At 35.7% G+C, this 15,180-nt stretch overlaps 1 protein-coding gene across 1 annotated transcript; it reads right to left on the reverse strand.

The window, feature by feature from the left end:
* Nucleotides 1-677: 677 nt before the first annotated feature.
* Nucleotides 678-6,236, reverse strand: LOC140156273 (uncharacterized). Its single transcript, XM_072179260.1, has 2 exons — nt 6,110-6,236; nt 678-2,785 (listed from the first exon to the last, which is right to left on the reverse strand). The coding sequence occupies exon 2, from the start codon at nt 2,771-2,773 to the stop codon at nt 1,886-1,888; it is 888 nt and encodes a 295-aa protein (XP_072035361.1). The 5' UTR covers nt 2,774-2,785; nt 6,110-6,236; the 3' UTR covers nt 678-1,885.
* Nucleotides 6,237-15,180: the final 8,944 nt, after the last annotated feature.

The following is a 15,180-nucleotide window of genomic DNA, read 5'->3' on the forward strand; positions in this document are numbered from 1 at the left end:
CTATTTCATTGTTTTATTTCTTGAGGTAGTAATAGAAAAGAAATAAATTTTCTGACGTAAGAATGGAGGAAGAAATGCTTATTTTATTGTCCCTCAACAATATAGGATTTTTATTCTGTTTGGTCTTTACTAAAAATAGGATAGTTATCATTGATTAGGAGCGAATGGAAATTTCAACTCTATTCTTATATTGTTATATAGCGGCGTGCATAGCAGGTACACGTGTATTGAATTGTGTTTTCCTGCCTGTACAATGTAATTATTTTACCTGACTTTTGGAAATCACTGAATTTTGCCATGTCACTTTTGCATTTATACTTATCACTGCGATCGTGATTGCAGATGACAATTAAAATATTCAAAAGGCCACAAAAACATTTTTAGAAATTCCGTTGCTTTTAATAATTATTGCTTTGAGTTAATTCATCTCCAAATAAAAGAGAAAAGTAAATACTAAATAAGCAAAATGATAGACCCAGTTGATAGGAAATGATTGGTTTATGCTTTCACGTGTCAAAATTTTAGCCAAAATGACCAAAATTGTCAATTATTTGGGATTTTCCGAAAATTCATCAAATTTAATTTTAATTTTTTTAAATGGTAATTTTATGTTTTAAATGTAAAAGAACTTTGTTCTGTAACTTAATTCAACAAAAAACATTAAAAGGGGAGTTTATTGGTTTCTTATACCTGTTTTTATTCAAATTTTCGCCCCATTTTCCGAAAAATAACGAAGATTTCAGTAAATCAATAATTTGAGTATATATCTGCAACGGAAAAGATATGAATGTGAAACAAAGACCAAAAGATGTATTTTAATGTGGTTAATACGTTCATACAAAAAACTCAGATTCGACCTCGGGTGGTCTTCGTACATTTCACAAAATGAACATTCAATTTGTGACACGGAAAATCAATTTGGGTTGATCGTCAGAAAATTGTTCAGTAATCGCACCGCTAAAAAGTTTTTAAAATATTTTTTCAAGTTTCATACAACATTATGAGCAACGTTTTCTGAAACTGTTTTTGAAAAAAAATAAAAAATATTGTGAAAACGTTTTATAACCTCTATTACATTCGACATTTTAACATTTTCTAGAACCTGTGTGAGCCCTTAAAAACGTTCCGAAGAAAAGGATTTTGTGTTTGAAGAGCCTGCTGACAAAGCTATTTAATAAGGCTAAACAAATTGTTTGCTTATCCTTGCCTGACCGACCGTAACTTTGAAAATCTTGAGAATAGGGACATTTTAAAATACGGCCTTTTTAAACATATTTGACTGTGAAATTAACAATAACTTAAGGAATCGGATAGCAATGTTTGCACAGTATTTTTGTGGGACATGAGAGTACATCCAACATACACTCTAAGAAATAAAGGATCTAAATAGAACTTTTTTGTCCTCTCAGGAGAATCCTCCCTTTTGAACGTCTAAAAAAGGTTATTTAATTTTGGAAAACCCTTAAAAGTTCTCTAAAGAACAGAAAACGGTTTTGTATCACATTTTAGGCCATTTTCTAAGCTAAGGGTTATCCGGAGAGGGCAATTTTAGAACCTTTGTAGAACCTTTATTTCTTAGATTGTGTCGAATTGCATTCTGAATACGAGGAATGTCCTTATATCTCGAATTTAAAAAAAAATCTAAATTAGTTGATATCAGAAGGCCATTCCTCGCATTCAAAATGCAATTCGATTATGTCTGATATGCCCTCATGTCTCACAAAAAATATGTGAAGACGTCACAATCCGAGCCCCTGAAAAAAAAGTCGACCGGCCGACCGACCATGTGTTCCAGAAAGAGAGATGTGTGTAAGGACAGCACACATTGCAGAATATTATACTGTTCATTCTGATTACATTTTATTCTCAATTCTTGGTTGATTGTTTAATGTTCATACAGAAGAAAACCAGAAAACATATTAAGGTAGGCACCCCAAGCATCACCAAGAACACCTTCTCCTGAATTAGCAAATTTCAACCAGACCTGATTACCAACCTCCATCTCAAGCACCACGCTATTACTGACTTGTATTTTAACCGTTTCACCTCTTGCGTTTGCGATATTGATACCGTCCTTCACCAGTATAATATCCGGATTGTTAATGCCACTGAGATGAACGCTGTATGAGAAGACATATGTCCCTGCCACCTGACAGGTAAAGCGATTTGTATTCAGGTCAAAGTGCCCACCGATATTGACGCGAGCTGCATCGAAGGTTATTATTTCACCATCGGCTGCAGCTGTTTGTGCGCTCGTTTTATACACAGTAAAAGCTGATTCACTGATCTGTCCAGAGTCTCCTTTGATTCCACTTGAGCCTTTGTCACCCTTTATTCCGGCAGCGCCGATTAGTCCAGGTGGGCCAATTGGGCCGACAGGCCCAATTTGTCCGACACGACCAGCGGGACCGACAAGCCCTATTGGCCCTCTTGGTCCAACCTTCCCGGGAAGGCCTCGTAATCCAGAATCACCGCGGTCTCCAGAAGGTCCACTCGGCCCTGGTAGTCCAATTTGTCCAACTCCAATCTCTCCCTTGTCTCCCTTATTACCAGACTCTCCCTTCAATCCATCTCTTCCATCTCTTCCTGGTGATCCGTTGTGACCATTTGAACCCGGGATTCCCGCAGGACCTGGAATGCCGTTGATTCCAGCAAGTCCTTGGCAACAAGAGTTACAGTTCATGTTTGGATCAGAACCAGGAACAACTTGACAATGAATTTGGGTATTCAACAAAACCGCGAAAAGAAGGGTTGTGAAGAGTCTGAATTCCATTGTTGTCAGTATCTGCAGAAATATAAGAACAGAAATGGTTAATCTGAAGCAAGTTAATCAGGTGAAAACCGTTTCACGAATCTTATGCAAGACAGAGGTGTCTTGTGTAGAGTAATTAAAATAGAAAAAATTGCTTCAATCTTCATGTCTCCAATTCTGAAAATGGTAGCTCAAAATAATAGACATTTATTTTGGATGCGATAATATCATTGTATTACCTTTGGTCGTATATATATATATATGGTCGTGGTATAAGTAAAAATATCTAAAAACAAAGACATAGTAGAACGTTAACGCGTTGAAATGATCCACAAATACCATGATCAGTATGATCAATTGATAAGTCTTGTACTGATGCAAACGTAACGATCTCCTTAAAAAAGACTGCCGAAATCAATAAACTCGCTGAACGCAGCATTTCATACCACGAATTTTAACACCTCATTTGTTGCTCTGTGATCTTGTTGAAAATATTTTTACAGCATTTTAAGAGTAAATTATTATGAACAGTATTGCACCAAGATGACATAAGCCACCTCACCGATGTATGCGACGTCGCATTACAACAGTTGTTGTAACGATATTTGAAGGATAAACTGAAGTAAACTGCATTTGACATGACTGAGAGTAACGAATACATGCATGAAAACAAGACTTGCATGAGATTGAAATAACCAGGTTCAATAAAAGTTACCACTCCCTAATTTCAAGATATGAGTTTCCATTTTTCTTTTGTTCAGAAACCAGAACTTGTCTGCATTCATAACATCTAAAGCTGAACTTATACTATATACATCGCTGAGCGACAGCGATTGGTTTTTACCCAACACTTTTTGTTGCGTTGAGAAAAGCGCCGTTACTTCATTGGTCAAATACCAACCGCTATTCGCTCAGTGATGCCACTGATAGAGTAATATTGCACTGCGAAATTTAAAAACTTTGTTTGTATACTTTGAGTATAAAGATAACTTCAAATTAAGAGATTTTCCGGTTCCATGATTATGTAACAAACTGAAATGAAAACCGAAACTGCTTTCTACAAGCATGACAAGTTTCTAACAAAGGGACAGACAAAGATATCGGTATGTCAGATAAGAGCTTAGGCAGGATAATAGGATACCCCGTAACCAAAACCAAAACCAATCCTAAAACCCATAACTTGAAACGACCTTCTGAGTGAAGAAAATGTTCCTATTATGAATTTATAGCCCATTTATTGGCTTTGCACTTTTGTATAGGGGCTATTGAAACTTTTGAAATCCGACCCTTTACAATTGAAATGCTTGTAACTTTCTCAACGAGATCACAGAACAACAAATGAGGTGTCAAAGTTGGCAGTATAAAGTGCTGCATTCAGCGAGTATATTGCTCAATACCATTTTCGTCTGTTGTAAATCATCGCGACTTTTTCAAGTGTAACGATACTTTTTGAGCAATATAGAAATTTGTTGACAGAAAATACTAGAAGATTATGAAGGAAGAAAAAGAAGAAGAAGAAGAAGAAGAAGAAGAAGAAGATTATGAAGGAAGAAAAAGAAGAAGAAGAAGAAGAAGAAGAAGAATTTACAAGATTACCGGGAAGATGAAAGGAGATGCCGATCAAGTGTTGATTTTGAGTGCGTTTTGGATATTAGCTGGAGTGAATTCCACACTCATAGAAATTGTTCGTTGGCATTACTCAGTAAGTTAATGTAAGTCGTTGCGTCAACTTTCCGAGTAATGCCAACGCGTACAATTTGAGCAACGCTGACTCGATATCATTATGTTGGTCGCACTCATTTGCACTTACTTTATTGAGTTGTTACAACTCAGAAAATGAAACTTGGTTAGCATAATTTTCTAGAGGTGTGCTATAGTATACAAAATTTTGCACTGATTACAAAAATAAATATTTGAATACTGCTAATTGTGCAGAAAATGATTCAATTACGTGAATTAAGTAACAAAGTACCAAATTGGAATAACTCAAAACAATAAGTACCAGTAACTTAATATGAACGAGTAATACATCAACTTACATGTTGAGTTACAATAACTCAACTAATTGGTTCTTTGAACCTTGTTTATTTTCTAAGTTCCCTGAACTTGAATTCAGAAGTTGGCATTACTTAAAAAGTTGACGCAACGACTTACATCAACTTTTTAAGTAATGCCAACAAAGTTGATTAGTTGACGGAACTTTTGAGCTTTTTCAGCATTTTTAAGTTCGGATAACTAAAATGAATTTTGTTTTGGCAACTTTTACACTATTTTTGAGTTGTCCAAACTTACTCCTTTTGAATTGCGCCAACAAGGCGAACAAGTCATTTCTATGAGTGCAAGTTTAATTATGGAACATTATCGAAAACAGCGTCTCAAAGCAAGTGTTTTGTGGTTAATTGGATGGTTCAAGAGATTAGCTTGACGTAGATTATGTTCGTGGATACATTTCTTGTATGTAAAGTATGTGTTAAAGGTATGGGAGAGAGTCAAAAGAGACCGAAAGAGTATAAGAGTATATGGTATTCTGCAAGTGTTATGAGAGACTCATTTACTATTGAAATCCCACATGCCCACAGCTTATTTTCTGATCACATTTTAATAGGTATAGATGGGGGTGATTGCACGTACTGGCCATTTACCTGTAAACTACCTGTTCATAAATGGTAAATATGCGTAATGTGAACGTCGCATAAACGACAACAACAAAAATCCCAATGATGATTTTTATTTTTTATTTTGAAGAACAATATCTTGGAACAATATTCATTATTTACGTCGTAATTTTTAATTAAGTTGCTTGACACGAGACGAAACAAAATTTTCTTGTCTTCTTGTCAATGAAATGTAATGAAACAAAAATTCCCTTAAAAACACATGAACGGGCCATGATAATTTAAAGGAACATTCACATAAGAGTCAAAAGGTCATTAAAGGGATATTTGACAAAGCCATGACAGGCTGATTTACTAGCGAAATCCTACACATGACCAACATTTATAATCACATTGGTTATACGCACTGTGCCATTCCCCTATTATAGGCTACCTGTTCCTAAGTGGTACAAACATGCGTAAATTTAACGGCCCATAACTGCACGGTAATGTTTTATATTTTAAAGAACACTATCTAAGGATGATATTGTAATATAATGTGTAATTTTTAATTAAATTGCTTGGCTCGAGAGCAATCACAATTATGAATTTGTACATAATTTGTGTTAAATTTTGGTCAAGTATGTCATCCTGCCCAGCACTCTTTCCTTGCATCACGTCACGCAAGTTAAATAAATCATACGAAACAACTTACACATTCCTCTTAAAGACACACATGCATTAAAAACAAGATGAAACTTACTTTTCTTACCAGTCAGTGTTATCCTTTAAAATCGTATCTTATAACAGCAGTATAGCAGATTAAATGAGTAGATATGACTTCAGCTTGCAGGAGGCGCTATAAATTGTACGATCGGATCTTTTAAGTATGCTATAATACCCCGTAGAAATCATGTAGGCTTTCGTAGGCTATAATACATGTATGTAGGCTTTTGCATTACAACACGTCAAGGAGACATGAGATTTGAGGAATGGGTTAAAGGTCAAACATTATCACGAGATCTGAGTAGACACAAAATTATATTATATATTATTCCACAACTTAACGCCACGATAGCTAAACGAAAATTTAAAAGACTCAATGTCAGTACCATGAACAATGGGTGGAAGAGCTAGCAAATCAGCTGCAGCTTGCCTCGTAACACGATCGTGATTGTCACGCACATAATTGAACATATTATTTAAATACTGTGGAGCAAGACCATTAAGACATTTATAAATCATTAGAGCTTTGAAATAATCATTACGATCTGATAGCCGTGACCACCTTAGCTCTTGAAACATATAATTAGATGGAGTGTAGTAATTAACACCCAAGATCACTCGCGCACATCGCTTTTGAATTACATCAAGTCTATGACAATCTTCTTTAAAACGACCATACCATGCTAAGCTACAATAATCAAAGTGAGGTTGAACCATACTTTTATAAAGAACATTTAAAGTATCAACATTAAGATATGGTTTAACACGACGTAACAAAGCAAGTTTACAAAAAAATTTCGAACAACATTATTAACTTGCTTATGCCATTTTAATTGATTATCAATTACAACACCCAAGCATTTAAAATTATCAACACATTACCATCAATTCTAACAGAAAAATCATTTGCATGCACATTATTAAGTCTAGCACTAGTACCAACTAGCATGATTTTTGTCTTATCAGAGTTAAGGAACATCTTATTCGTACGCATCCAAATCATAAGCTTTTCAAGATCACACCTTAATTTACTTGCAATATCACGAGCATCATCCCCACTAACAGACAGTGTGGTATCATCAGCATACGTTGAAATATAACCATGCTCAATTACTTTACACATGCTATTAATAAAAATGATGAATAATAGTGGCCCAAGTATGCTACCTTGAGGAACACCTGAATTTACAGGAAGTTCATTTGATAAAGCTCCCTTAAAAGACACTCGTTGTGTTCTATCATGTAAATAAGAACGAAACCATTTAACTGTGTGGTCAGTTGCGCCCATTTCCTGTAATTTATTCAACAACATATCATGATTGACTGTATCAAACGCCTTACGCAAATCAACAAAGGCTACGCCAGTCATTTTACCTGAATTCATATTACTCAACCAGTGATCTGTCATTTCAGTTAGCGCCGTCTCTGTTGAATGAAATGGACGAAAACCTGACTGATGTTGGTTAATCAAATTGTGGTTACTGAGAAATGTATAAACATGTCTATGAACAGCCTTTCATGGAAATTGGCCTATAATTATTAGTGCTGTTTAAATCGCCACCTTTGTGAAGGGGAACAACTCTAGCTACTTTCCATACGTTTGGAAAAACACCTGTATACAAAGACATATTCATAATATATGTTAAACTATCAACAATGACAGGTCTAGCAATTTTGAGGAGCTTACAACTTATATCATCAAGCCCAGTAGCTTTCGCTGGACTCATGTTAAGAATTTCATTATTTACAAAATCATGCGAAATACAAGGTAAATTCAATTGTGGCTTCACATCGATACCATGGGTGATAACATTAGGATTTTGACATGTGCTTTGTGATGTTGCTATTAAGCCATGGGGAGGGAGAAGCTTTAACACGCTTGCATCTTTTAGGAATATGCTTATTTACAACATTATTAAACATTTTCTGCCACATATGAAGAGCTTTGTTGCAAAACCCCTTATATCCACTTTTGACTTTTGGAGAAAAACAGCTTTTTTTAATTGTGCAAGTATTACTTGTTCGATTAGATTCAATTTGGGATTGGATAAAGTGTTGATGAATAGAAACTAAAAGAATAGGTTTGGGACAATTTTCAAGGCTTCCTATTTATTTTATTATTTCTTTTATATCGCACCTTTTGTGGATGTAAGCAGTTTTGCAACAAAATAAATTTACCCCTTTTCTAGAAACCACCTTTGCAATCAAATTTGAGCCCATTTGTTTGCACTACATTATGTAACTTGACTAATGCTTTGAAAATCAAAAAGAAAAATTGAAATATCTCATTTACTTTTTTAATTATGAATTTTTAATTAAATTCGGGAAAATGGCATTTTTTGGGTATTTCCGAAGCTACACCTTTTGTTAATTAAAATGATTTTTTCAAACATAGTGACCCAAAAACAGTTCCTTTTGGTTTTAATAGGTAAAGAACATTCCAGGCTACCATTATACATCAAAAATTTAAAACAAAACAATTCTATATTCATTTTAAGTTCAGATTTCCGGAAATTCCTAAGATTTCCCAAACGGGAAATATGCGATAACTCCGGAAGGGAAGGTAGTATGAAGGTCAAACAACCACCAAAATGTGTATTTTTACCCACACTATAATATTATACCAATAACTCAATTTGGCCAAAAGTGGATGCAAGGGGTTTTGAAACAAAGCTCTTCATATACAATGCATCATTAACATTTTCACAATTTTTTATATCATTCCACGGAACATTTAAAAGCTCATCAAGAAAACACTTTTCATCAAAATTCTTATAAGACCGATACTCAATAGTTTTATGCATACCTTTAATCGGTTTACTCTTTCTTACTGCATATATCATAAAATGGTCACTAATGGATGTTTGAATAACTCCACTGTCCACGAACAAATCAGGTTGAGAGGTGAAAAACAGATCAATTATTGTTGCACTGTGATCAGTAACTCTTGTTGGTAAATCGATCAATTGATGTAATTGATGCATATCACATACGAATTTCAAATTTTCAGCTTCTTTAGAATATACATTATTAGTAAAATCACAATTAAAATCACCTAGTTGGATGTCACAAAAAAAAAAAATAATAATAATGAAAACACACCCATGATATTTTAAAAAAAATACTATGGACAGCTAAAATGGTAAATTATATTTTATAAGTTCAGTTATTTGCTGATCATTGTTTATGGTTAAATTTTCTCTGGACATGTGACCAATGCGTATCAATGTGAGTGTAACATCGAGCCCGATCCCTGACCCCCGGCGGTGACCTCGCTATTCAAGTCTTAATCTTTTTAATGGGAATAGTATTCATCGTATTCTTGGCCGCAATTTTGATAGAAATTCGTCATTCTTGCATAGCAAAGTTATTGAATACCAGTATTTAGTAATCTTAATTTCTTCACAATATAATCTAAACGTATAATTTCAAATTATATCTACCTACGGAATAAATATTTATCTGCGGAAACCATTACCTTAATATCATTAACTTGCGACAAGTAACTTATTTTGCATCAAAGGAGGAATTCTGAGATAAATTACGCCATTAGTATTCAACTTTGCTTAAAGGTGAATACAGTCTACATGCCATCAAACTACCGTGTCTAAAATATATGTTTTTATCGAGCTTGTTTGTTTTCAAATCTTGGTTAATGTTCATACAGCAGAAAACCAGAAAACATACTATTGTGGCCATAGTTAGCATCACGTACACCTTCAATACCTTCTCCTGAATCACCAAACCTCAACCAGACCAGATCACCAACCACCATTTCAAGCACCGCACTACTACTGACTTGAATCTTAACCGTTTCAGCTCTGGCGTTGGCGATATCGATACCGTCCTTCACCAGTATAATATCCGGATTGCTAGCGCCAATGACGTGAGCGCTGTATGAGAAGAAATATGTCCCCGCTATCTGGCAGGTAAAGCAATTTGTATTCAGATCGAAGTGTCCACCGATGTTGACGCGAGCTGCATCGAATGTTATTATTTCACGATTGGCTACAGCTGTTTGTGAGCTAGTTTTATACACACTAAAAGCAGATTCTCGAATCTGTCCAGAATCCCCTTTGCTTCCACTTGATCCTTTATCTCCCTTTATTCCGGCGGGACCAACAAGACCTATTGGACCTCTTGGTCCAACCTTCCCGGGAAGGCCTCGTAATCCAGAATCACCGCGGTCTCCGGAAGATCCTCTAGGCCCTGGTAGTCCAATTTGTCCAACTCCAACCTCTCCCTTGTCACCCTTATTACCGGATTCACCCTTCAATCCATCTCTTCCATCTCTTCCTGGTGATCCGTTGTTACCATTTGACCCCGGGATTCCCGCAGGACCTGGAATGCCATTAATTCCAGCAGGTCCTTGGCAGCATGAGTTGCAGTTCATGTTTGGATCAGAACCAGGTACAACTTGACAATGAATCTGGGTAATCAATAGGAAAACCGTGAACAGAAGGTTTGTGAAGAGTCTGAATTCCATTGCTAGCCGTCAGTATCTGCAGAAATTTAAGAACAGAACTAATTAGATCTTAAGGAAGTTGAAGTTTCATGACTCTTATTTCCTTTCGATCGTATATGAAATAAAAATGATAGGGCTATCTAAGGCACCACTCTCGGTGCCCGATTATGTACCGATGACTCTTTCTATCATACCCTGGTGATGTAATCAATTGTATCAAGTACAATAATTAGCATTTGCATAGTGCTATCATTTTTCATTTAAATAAAAACAACCGAAAGCACTATGCAAATGCTCATAATGGGCATAATAGAAAGAGACATCGGTACGTATTGGGGCACAGATAGCGCTATAAGACCAAATATTAGACGTTGTGTCTAAAACAAGACATTAGTAGACCGATTGAAATGACTGACATACGATTGATGCAAACGTAAAAGAAATAAACTTCTCAAAAACGTAATTACCCCCCCCCCCTTAAATAATGACCATTATTCAAAAACGGGCTATTGTATTACAAATCTGTAAAATGCTTTGGAAGCAGAATTTATTTCTGCGCATTTTGACACCTCTTTTGATACAATAGCCCAGAAAACAATAAAACACCGGTAAATTTGTGAAAGTTTTGAAAGTTGCACTTATACAATAAATAACGAATAAATAAATAAATACAAAAACACTCAGATATCACAACACATATTTCCTTCCATTATACTGAATATGAAATCAATACAATTTACTGGAACTTTCAAATCTTGGGTTACTTACTTACTTACTCCGTCGACTCTTGCTGTCGGGCATCAATGATGGCTCGCCATAACCGCCTGTCCTGCATGCTGGTCTCAATTTCTGCCACTGTGTATCCTGTGTCTTGTTGAAGCAGGTCCACAAAGGTCTTCTTGGGACGTCCTTTGGTTCGTTTTCCTTGGGTGGGCTTCCATGTTACCAGATCAGATGTAATCCTCCCTTTGGCTCTCTTACAGTGTGTCCCGCAAACCGTAGCCGTCTTGTGCTGATTTTTGAGGTCACAGGTGGAATGTCCCCATACAATTCCTTATTGGTCATATGCATTTTCCAGCTCACATTTAATGCTGATCTTAACATTCTTGTATAGCAGCCATCCATTAATCTTGGGTTACATTGATTTAAATGTACGATGTGACGTCAATATTTAGTCAATTGCTACAAATGAGGTGTCAAAATGTGCAGAAATAAATTTTACGCATTTTACAGAATTTTTTTGGATTAATGGTGTTTATTTAAGGGGGGTTAGTTACTTTTTTTAGATGTTATTATGAATACATTAATTTGCCTGAAAAAAGTTGCTCCACTGGAATAAATTTCAACGTTTTAAGCAGAAATCCATTAAGGCATATCAAATGTAACAATCTCCTTCATAAAGAAATGATCATGAGTCGAGTCATTGCTTTGGCAGTGTATTGGTCCGACTAGCTTTAATATGCTGGTTACAGTGACACTTTGGCGCGGAGATTGTGAATCGACGACAGTTGTAAATTTTTTCCGGTCATCCTGTTGGGTGATAATGAAATTCAACATATTCTGGTATTTACCACAAGGCGATATACAGGTAGACTTTCTGGTTTGTTTTTTTTATGTTGGAAGAAGGTATTACAAACAGACAGTTTATGGAGGAGCAGAACTCACGAAGCTTCCCTACTACCAGTTCGGTACGAGTTCCGAATGCAAATGTTCAGAGTATAATACAGTCATGGACAAAAGTTTGGAATATTTTTATTTTTGTATCAAATGCAGTTTTCAATCATGTTGGAACAGGTTTATTGTTCTGGAGTTGTGCTCAGTTGAATTCAATTGAAAGATACAAATGTCCTTTGCTGTTCACATCACACAGTTTGTCAATTAAGTAATGAATTACCTGAGGAATCGCATTACAATGCGCGTATGTCAGCGTTGCCATGGTAGCTGCGTGTGAGTACAATGGAAAATTGACTTTTGCACTCGCGCGGAGTGCAATGTTCTTTTTCTAAAAATAGCAAAAATAATCAACAGTAATTGACCATTCAAATGACAAGAATCTTTGTATGAGTTAAACTATTATATATTGCACTCGCGCGGAGTTCATTAGTATTTTTTACTAAAAATAACAAATTATAATAATCAATAGTAACTGGTCAATCAAATGACAAGAATCTTTGTATGAGTAATATAAAAACAACTTATGCTGGTTTCATACTTTCCTGCCGCTTGCCGCTTTGCCGCTCTGAAGATGATTTTGCTTCACTGCGCAGTCGCACCAAAAATGCTAGCGGTGACCAGCGGCAAGCGGATATATTGATCACTCCACCGCTTTGCCCAAGCGGCAGCACCGCTGGGAGTTAAATTCAAGTCAACTCGGAGCGGTGCCGCTCTGACGTATGAGAACAAAATACGATTTTGGAGCGGTGCTTAGCGGCAACATTGGCTTTCAGAGTCATGCCGCTGCCGCTCCGCTTGCAGACAAGTGCAAGCGGCATGATGAAGCGTCACGCCGCTCAGCGGCAAGCGGCAGAAAGTATGAAATCAGCATTACACATCCTGCTTAAAGATCACACAAGCATTAAAAACAAAATGAAGCTTAAATTCCTTACCAGGAAGGCTATATCCAGCATGTCCAGTAGTAGCAGAATAAATGACTAGCTATGGCTGCAGCATGCAGAGGCGCTAATAAATTATTGTACGGTCTGGATTAAGATATTAAAAATAATTTATAACTTCATAGGCTATAATACATGTACGTGGGCTTTCGGGTACTCATTCATTACTGTGAGAGAAACATGACATTTGAGGATTGGGTTAAAGGTCAAACATTATCACGATTCACGAGATCTGAGGAGATAAAAAAAAAGAAGTTACAAAGGTCGAATCTGAATTGTAAAATATATACCTACAAACAGCCTGTCCCTCCAAAACCGGTGCGACAAAAACCGACCGATTTGCTCTTAGAAATTGGATTGAACCATGTGTAAGGATACTTTTTGGCGCAGTATATATAAAGTGGTATAGAGTTTTATTATAATTGGCCATTGATGGCGTTTTGGCTCGCCTAACTCCAATCAGGCCTGAAGTAGCGAGCGAAAACTGAAACTGACGATTGTGAAGCCTGAAAGCTACGATTGTGTTGCCTGGCTTCGCTAGTTTTATCCTGAGTGGCGTTAGCCGAGCCAAAACGCCATCAACGGCTGGAAGGTGCCAATTATAAGAAAAACTCTGCTATGTGTAGAAAACTTTTTGTGGTTTGCCTTAAATTTTCATATCCTTTATAATCCTCTCACCTTTTCTTTCGTTGCTAACGATTTGTGTAATCATATAATTGAACTGTTGTCAAAATGACACATATATTTTCTAAAAACTGAGATGTAATCAATCTTTCATGGATATTATCTTGTATTAGTTATTTTACAGTGGATTCGTATTTGCAGCAAACATTTCAGTTGGATTGATTATAATGTGCATTTGGAATTGAAATATCAGTGATATTTACCCGGGGTGGATTTGAAATGGAATAGCGTAATTTATTTGTAAATTAATTAATTAATTAATTAATTAATTAATTAATTAATTAATTAATTAATTAATTAATTAATTAATTAATTAATTTATTTTATTTATTTATTTATTTATTTATTTATTTATTTATTTATTTATTTATTTATTTATTTATTTATTTAAAATATAAAATGTGCATATGAGATATGGGTTCAAGTGGGGGAAATGTTCATTCCGTGAACAATAAGAGCTTCTCATATAGCTATTCCATTTTAATACAAAACTGAAAAATATGTAAAACTCATAACCATAATCAACAAAGACATTACTTAAGCGTATGGGTCGTTACTACCATGGAAGAAAGAGATAAGAAGGAACCACAACGAACGCATTCACTTTGTCCACTCCCTTTACCGACATTTAGTTGACATTGTTATTCATGAGGATTTACTTTGGTCAATACCCCGCGTTAAATAGGTGATTGGTATTGTATTCCATGTATTTGCATGTCTTCTGGAGCGTGTGTGAAGGATGATTTGAACTAATGACCTTCCGTGCAAGCACCCTATAGGATTTTCTTTGGTGACGTGATCATCGGTCATTGATGGCCTACATCTTTTCTTCCATTTTGCCCAATTTTTCCGAACTTTGATGACTTTTTTCTCAGAGTTGGCAGTCTTTGGCACTGAAACGAGTTAGCTAGTTACGATTATACACATATAAACTATTAAATTAAACAGGTTTTATGTACCGGACTCAACCGGAACATTGTGCATTATTTAAGAACATTTTACATCTATTTTTCATCGAAAAAGTCACCAAAATCTCACCTTATTTGCTAAAGATGAAACTCAGCAAAAAACCGGCCGATTTTGATTACCTTTTCGATGTTTTATAGGACATTTTCTACACAACACGATCAAGAAAACAGTTTGACTGTAGATCCCAAAACAAAGCTACTATACATGTTCAGAGCATCAGTGAAATTCCATAATCTTATTGCTGGGTAGCGTTTGTTTGTTCGTGGATAGGTTTGTTATAAATTTTTCCCAGTAATGATTTTGCCAAGCATCGATCGCGGTAAATGGATCATACATGAAAGTAAGTACCATTGATAGCTTTTCTTTTCATGCGTCAAT

The sequence above is a fragment of the Amphiura filiformis genome, chromosome 7 (assembly GCF_039555335.1).
Source record: "Amphiura filiformis chromosome 7, Afil_fr2py, whole genome shotgun sequence".
NCBI classification, from domain to species: Eukaryota; Metazoa; Echinodermata; class Ophiuroidea; order Amphilepidida; family Amphiuridae; genus Amphiura; species Amphiura filiformis.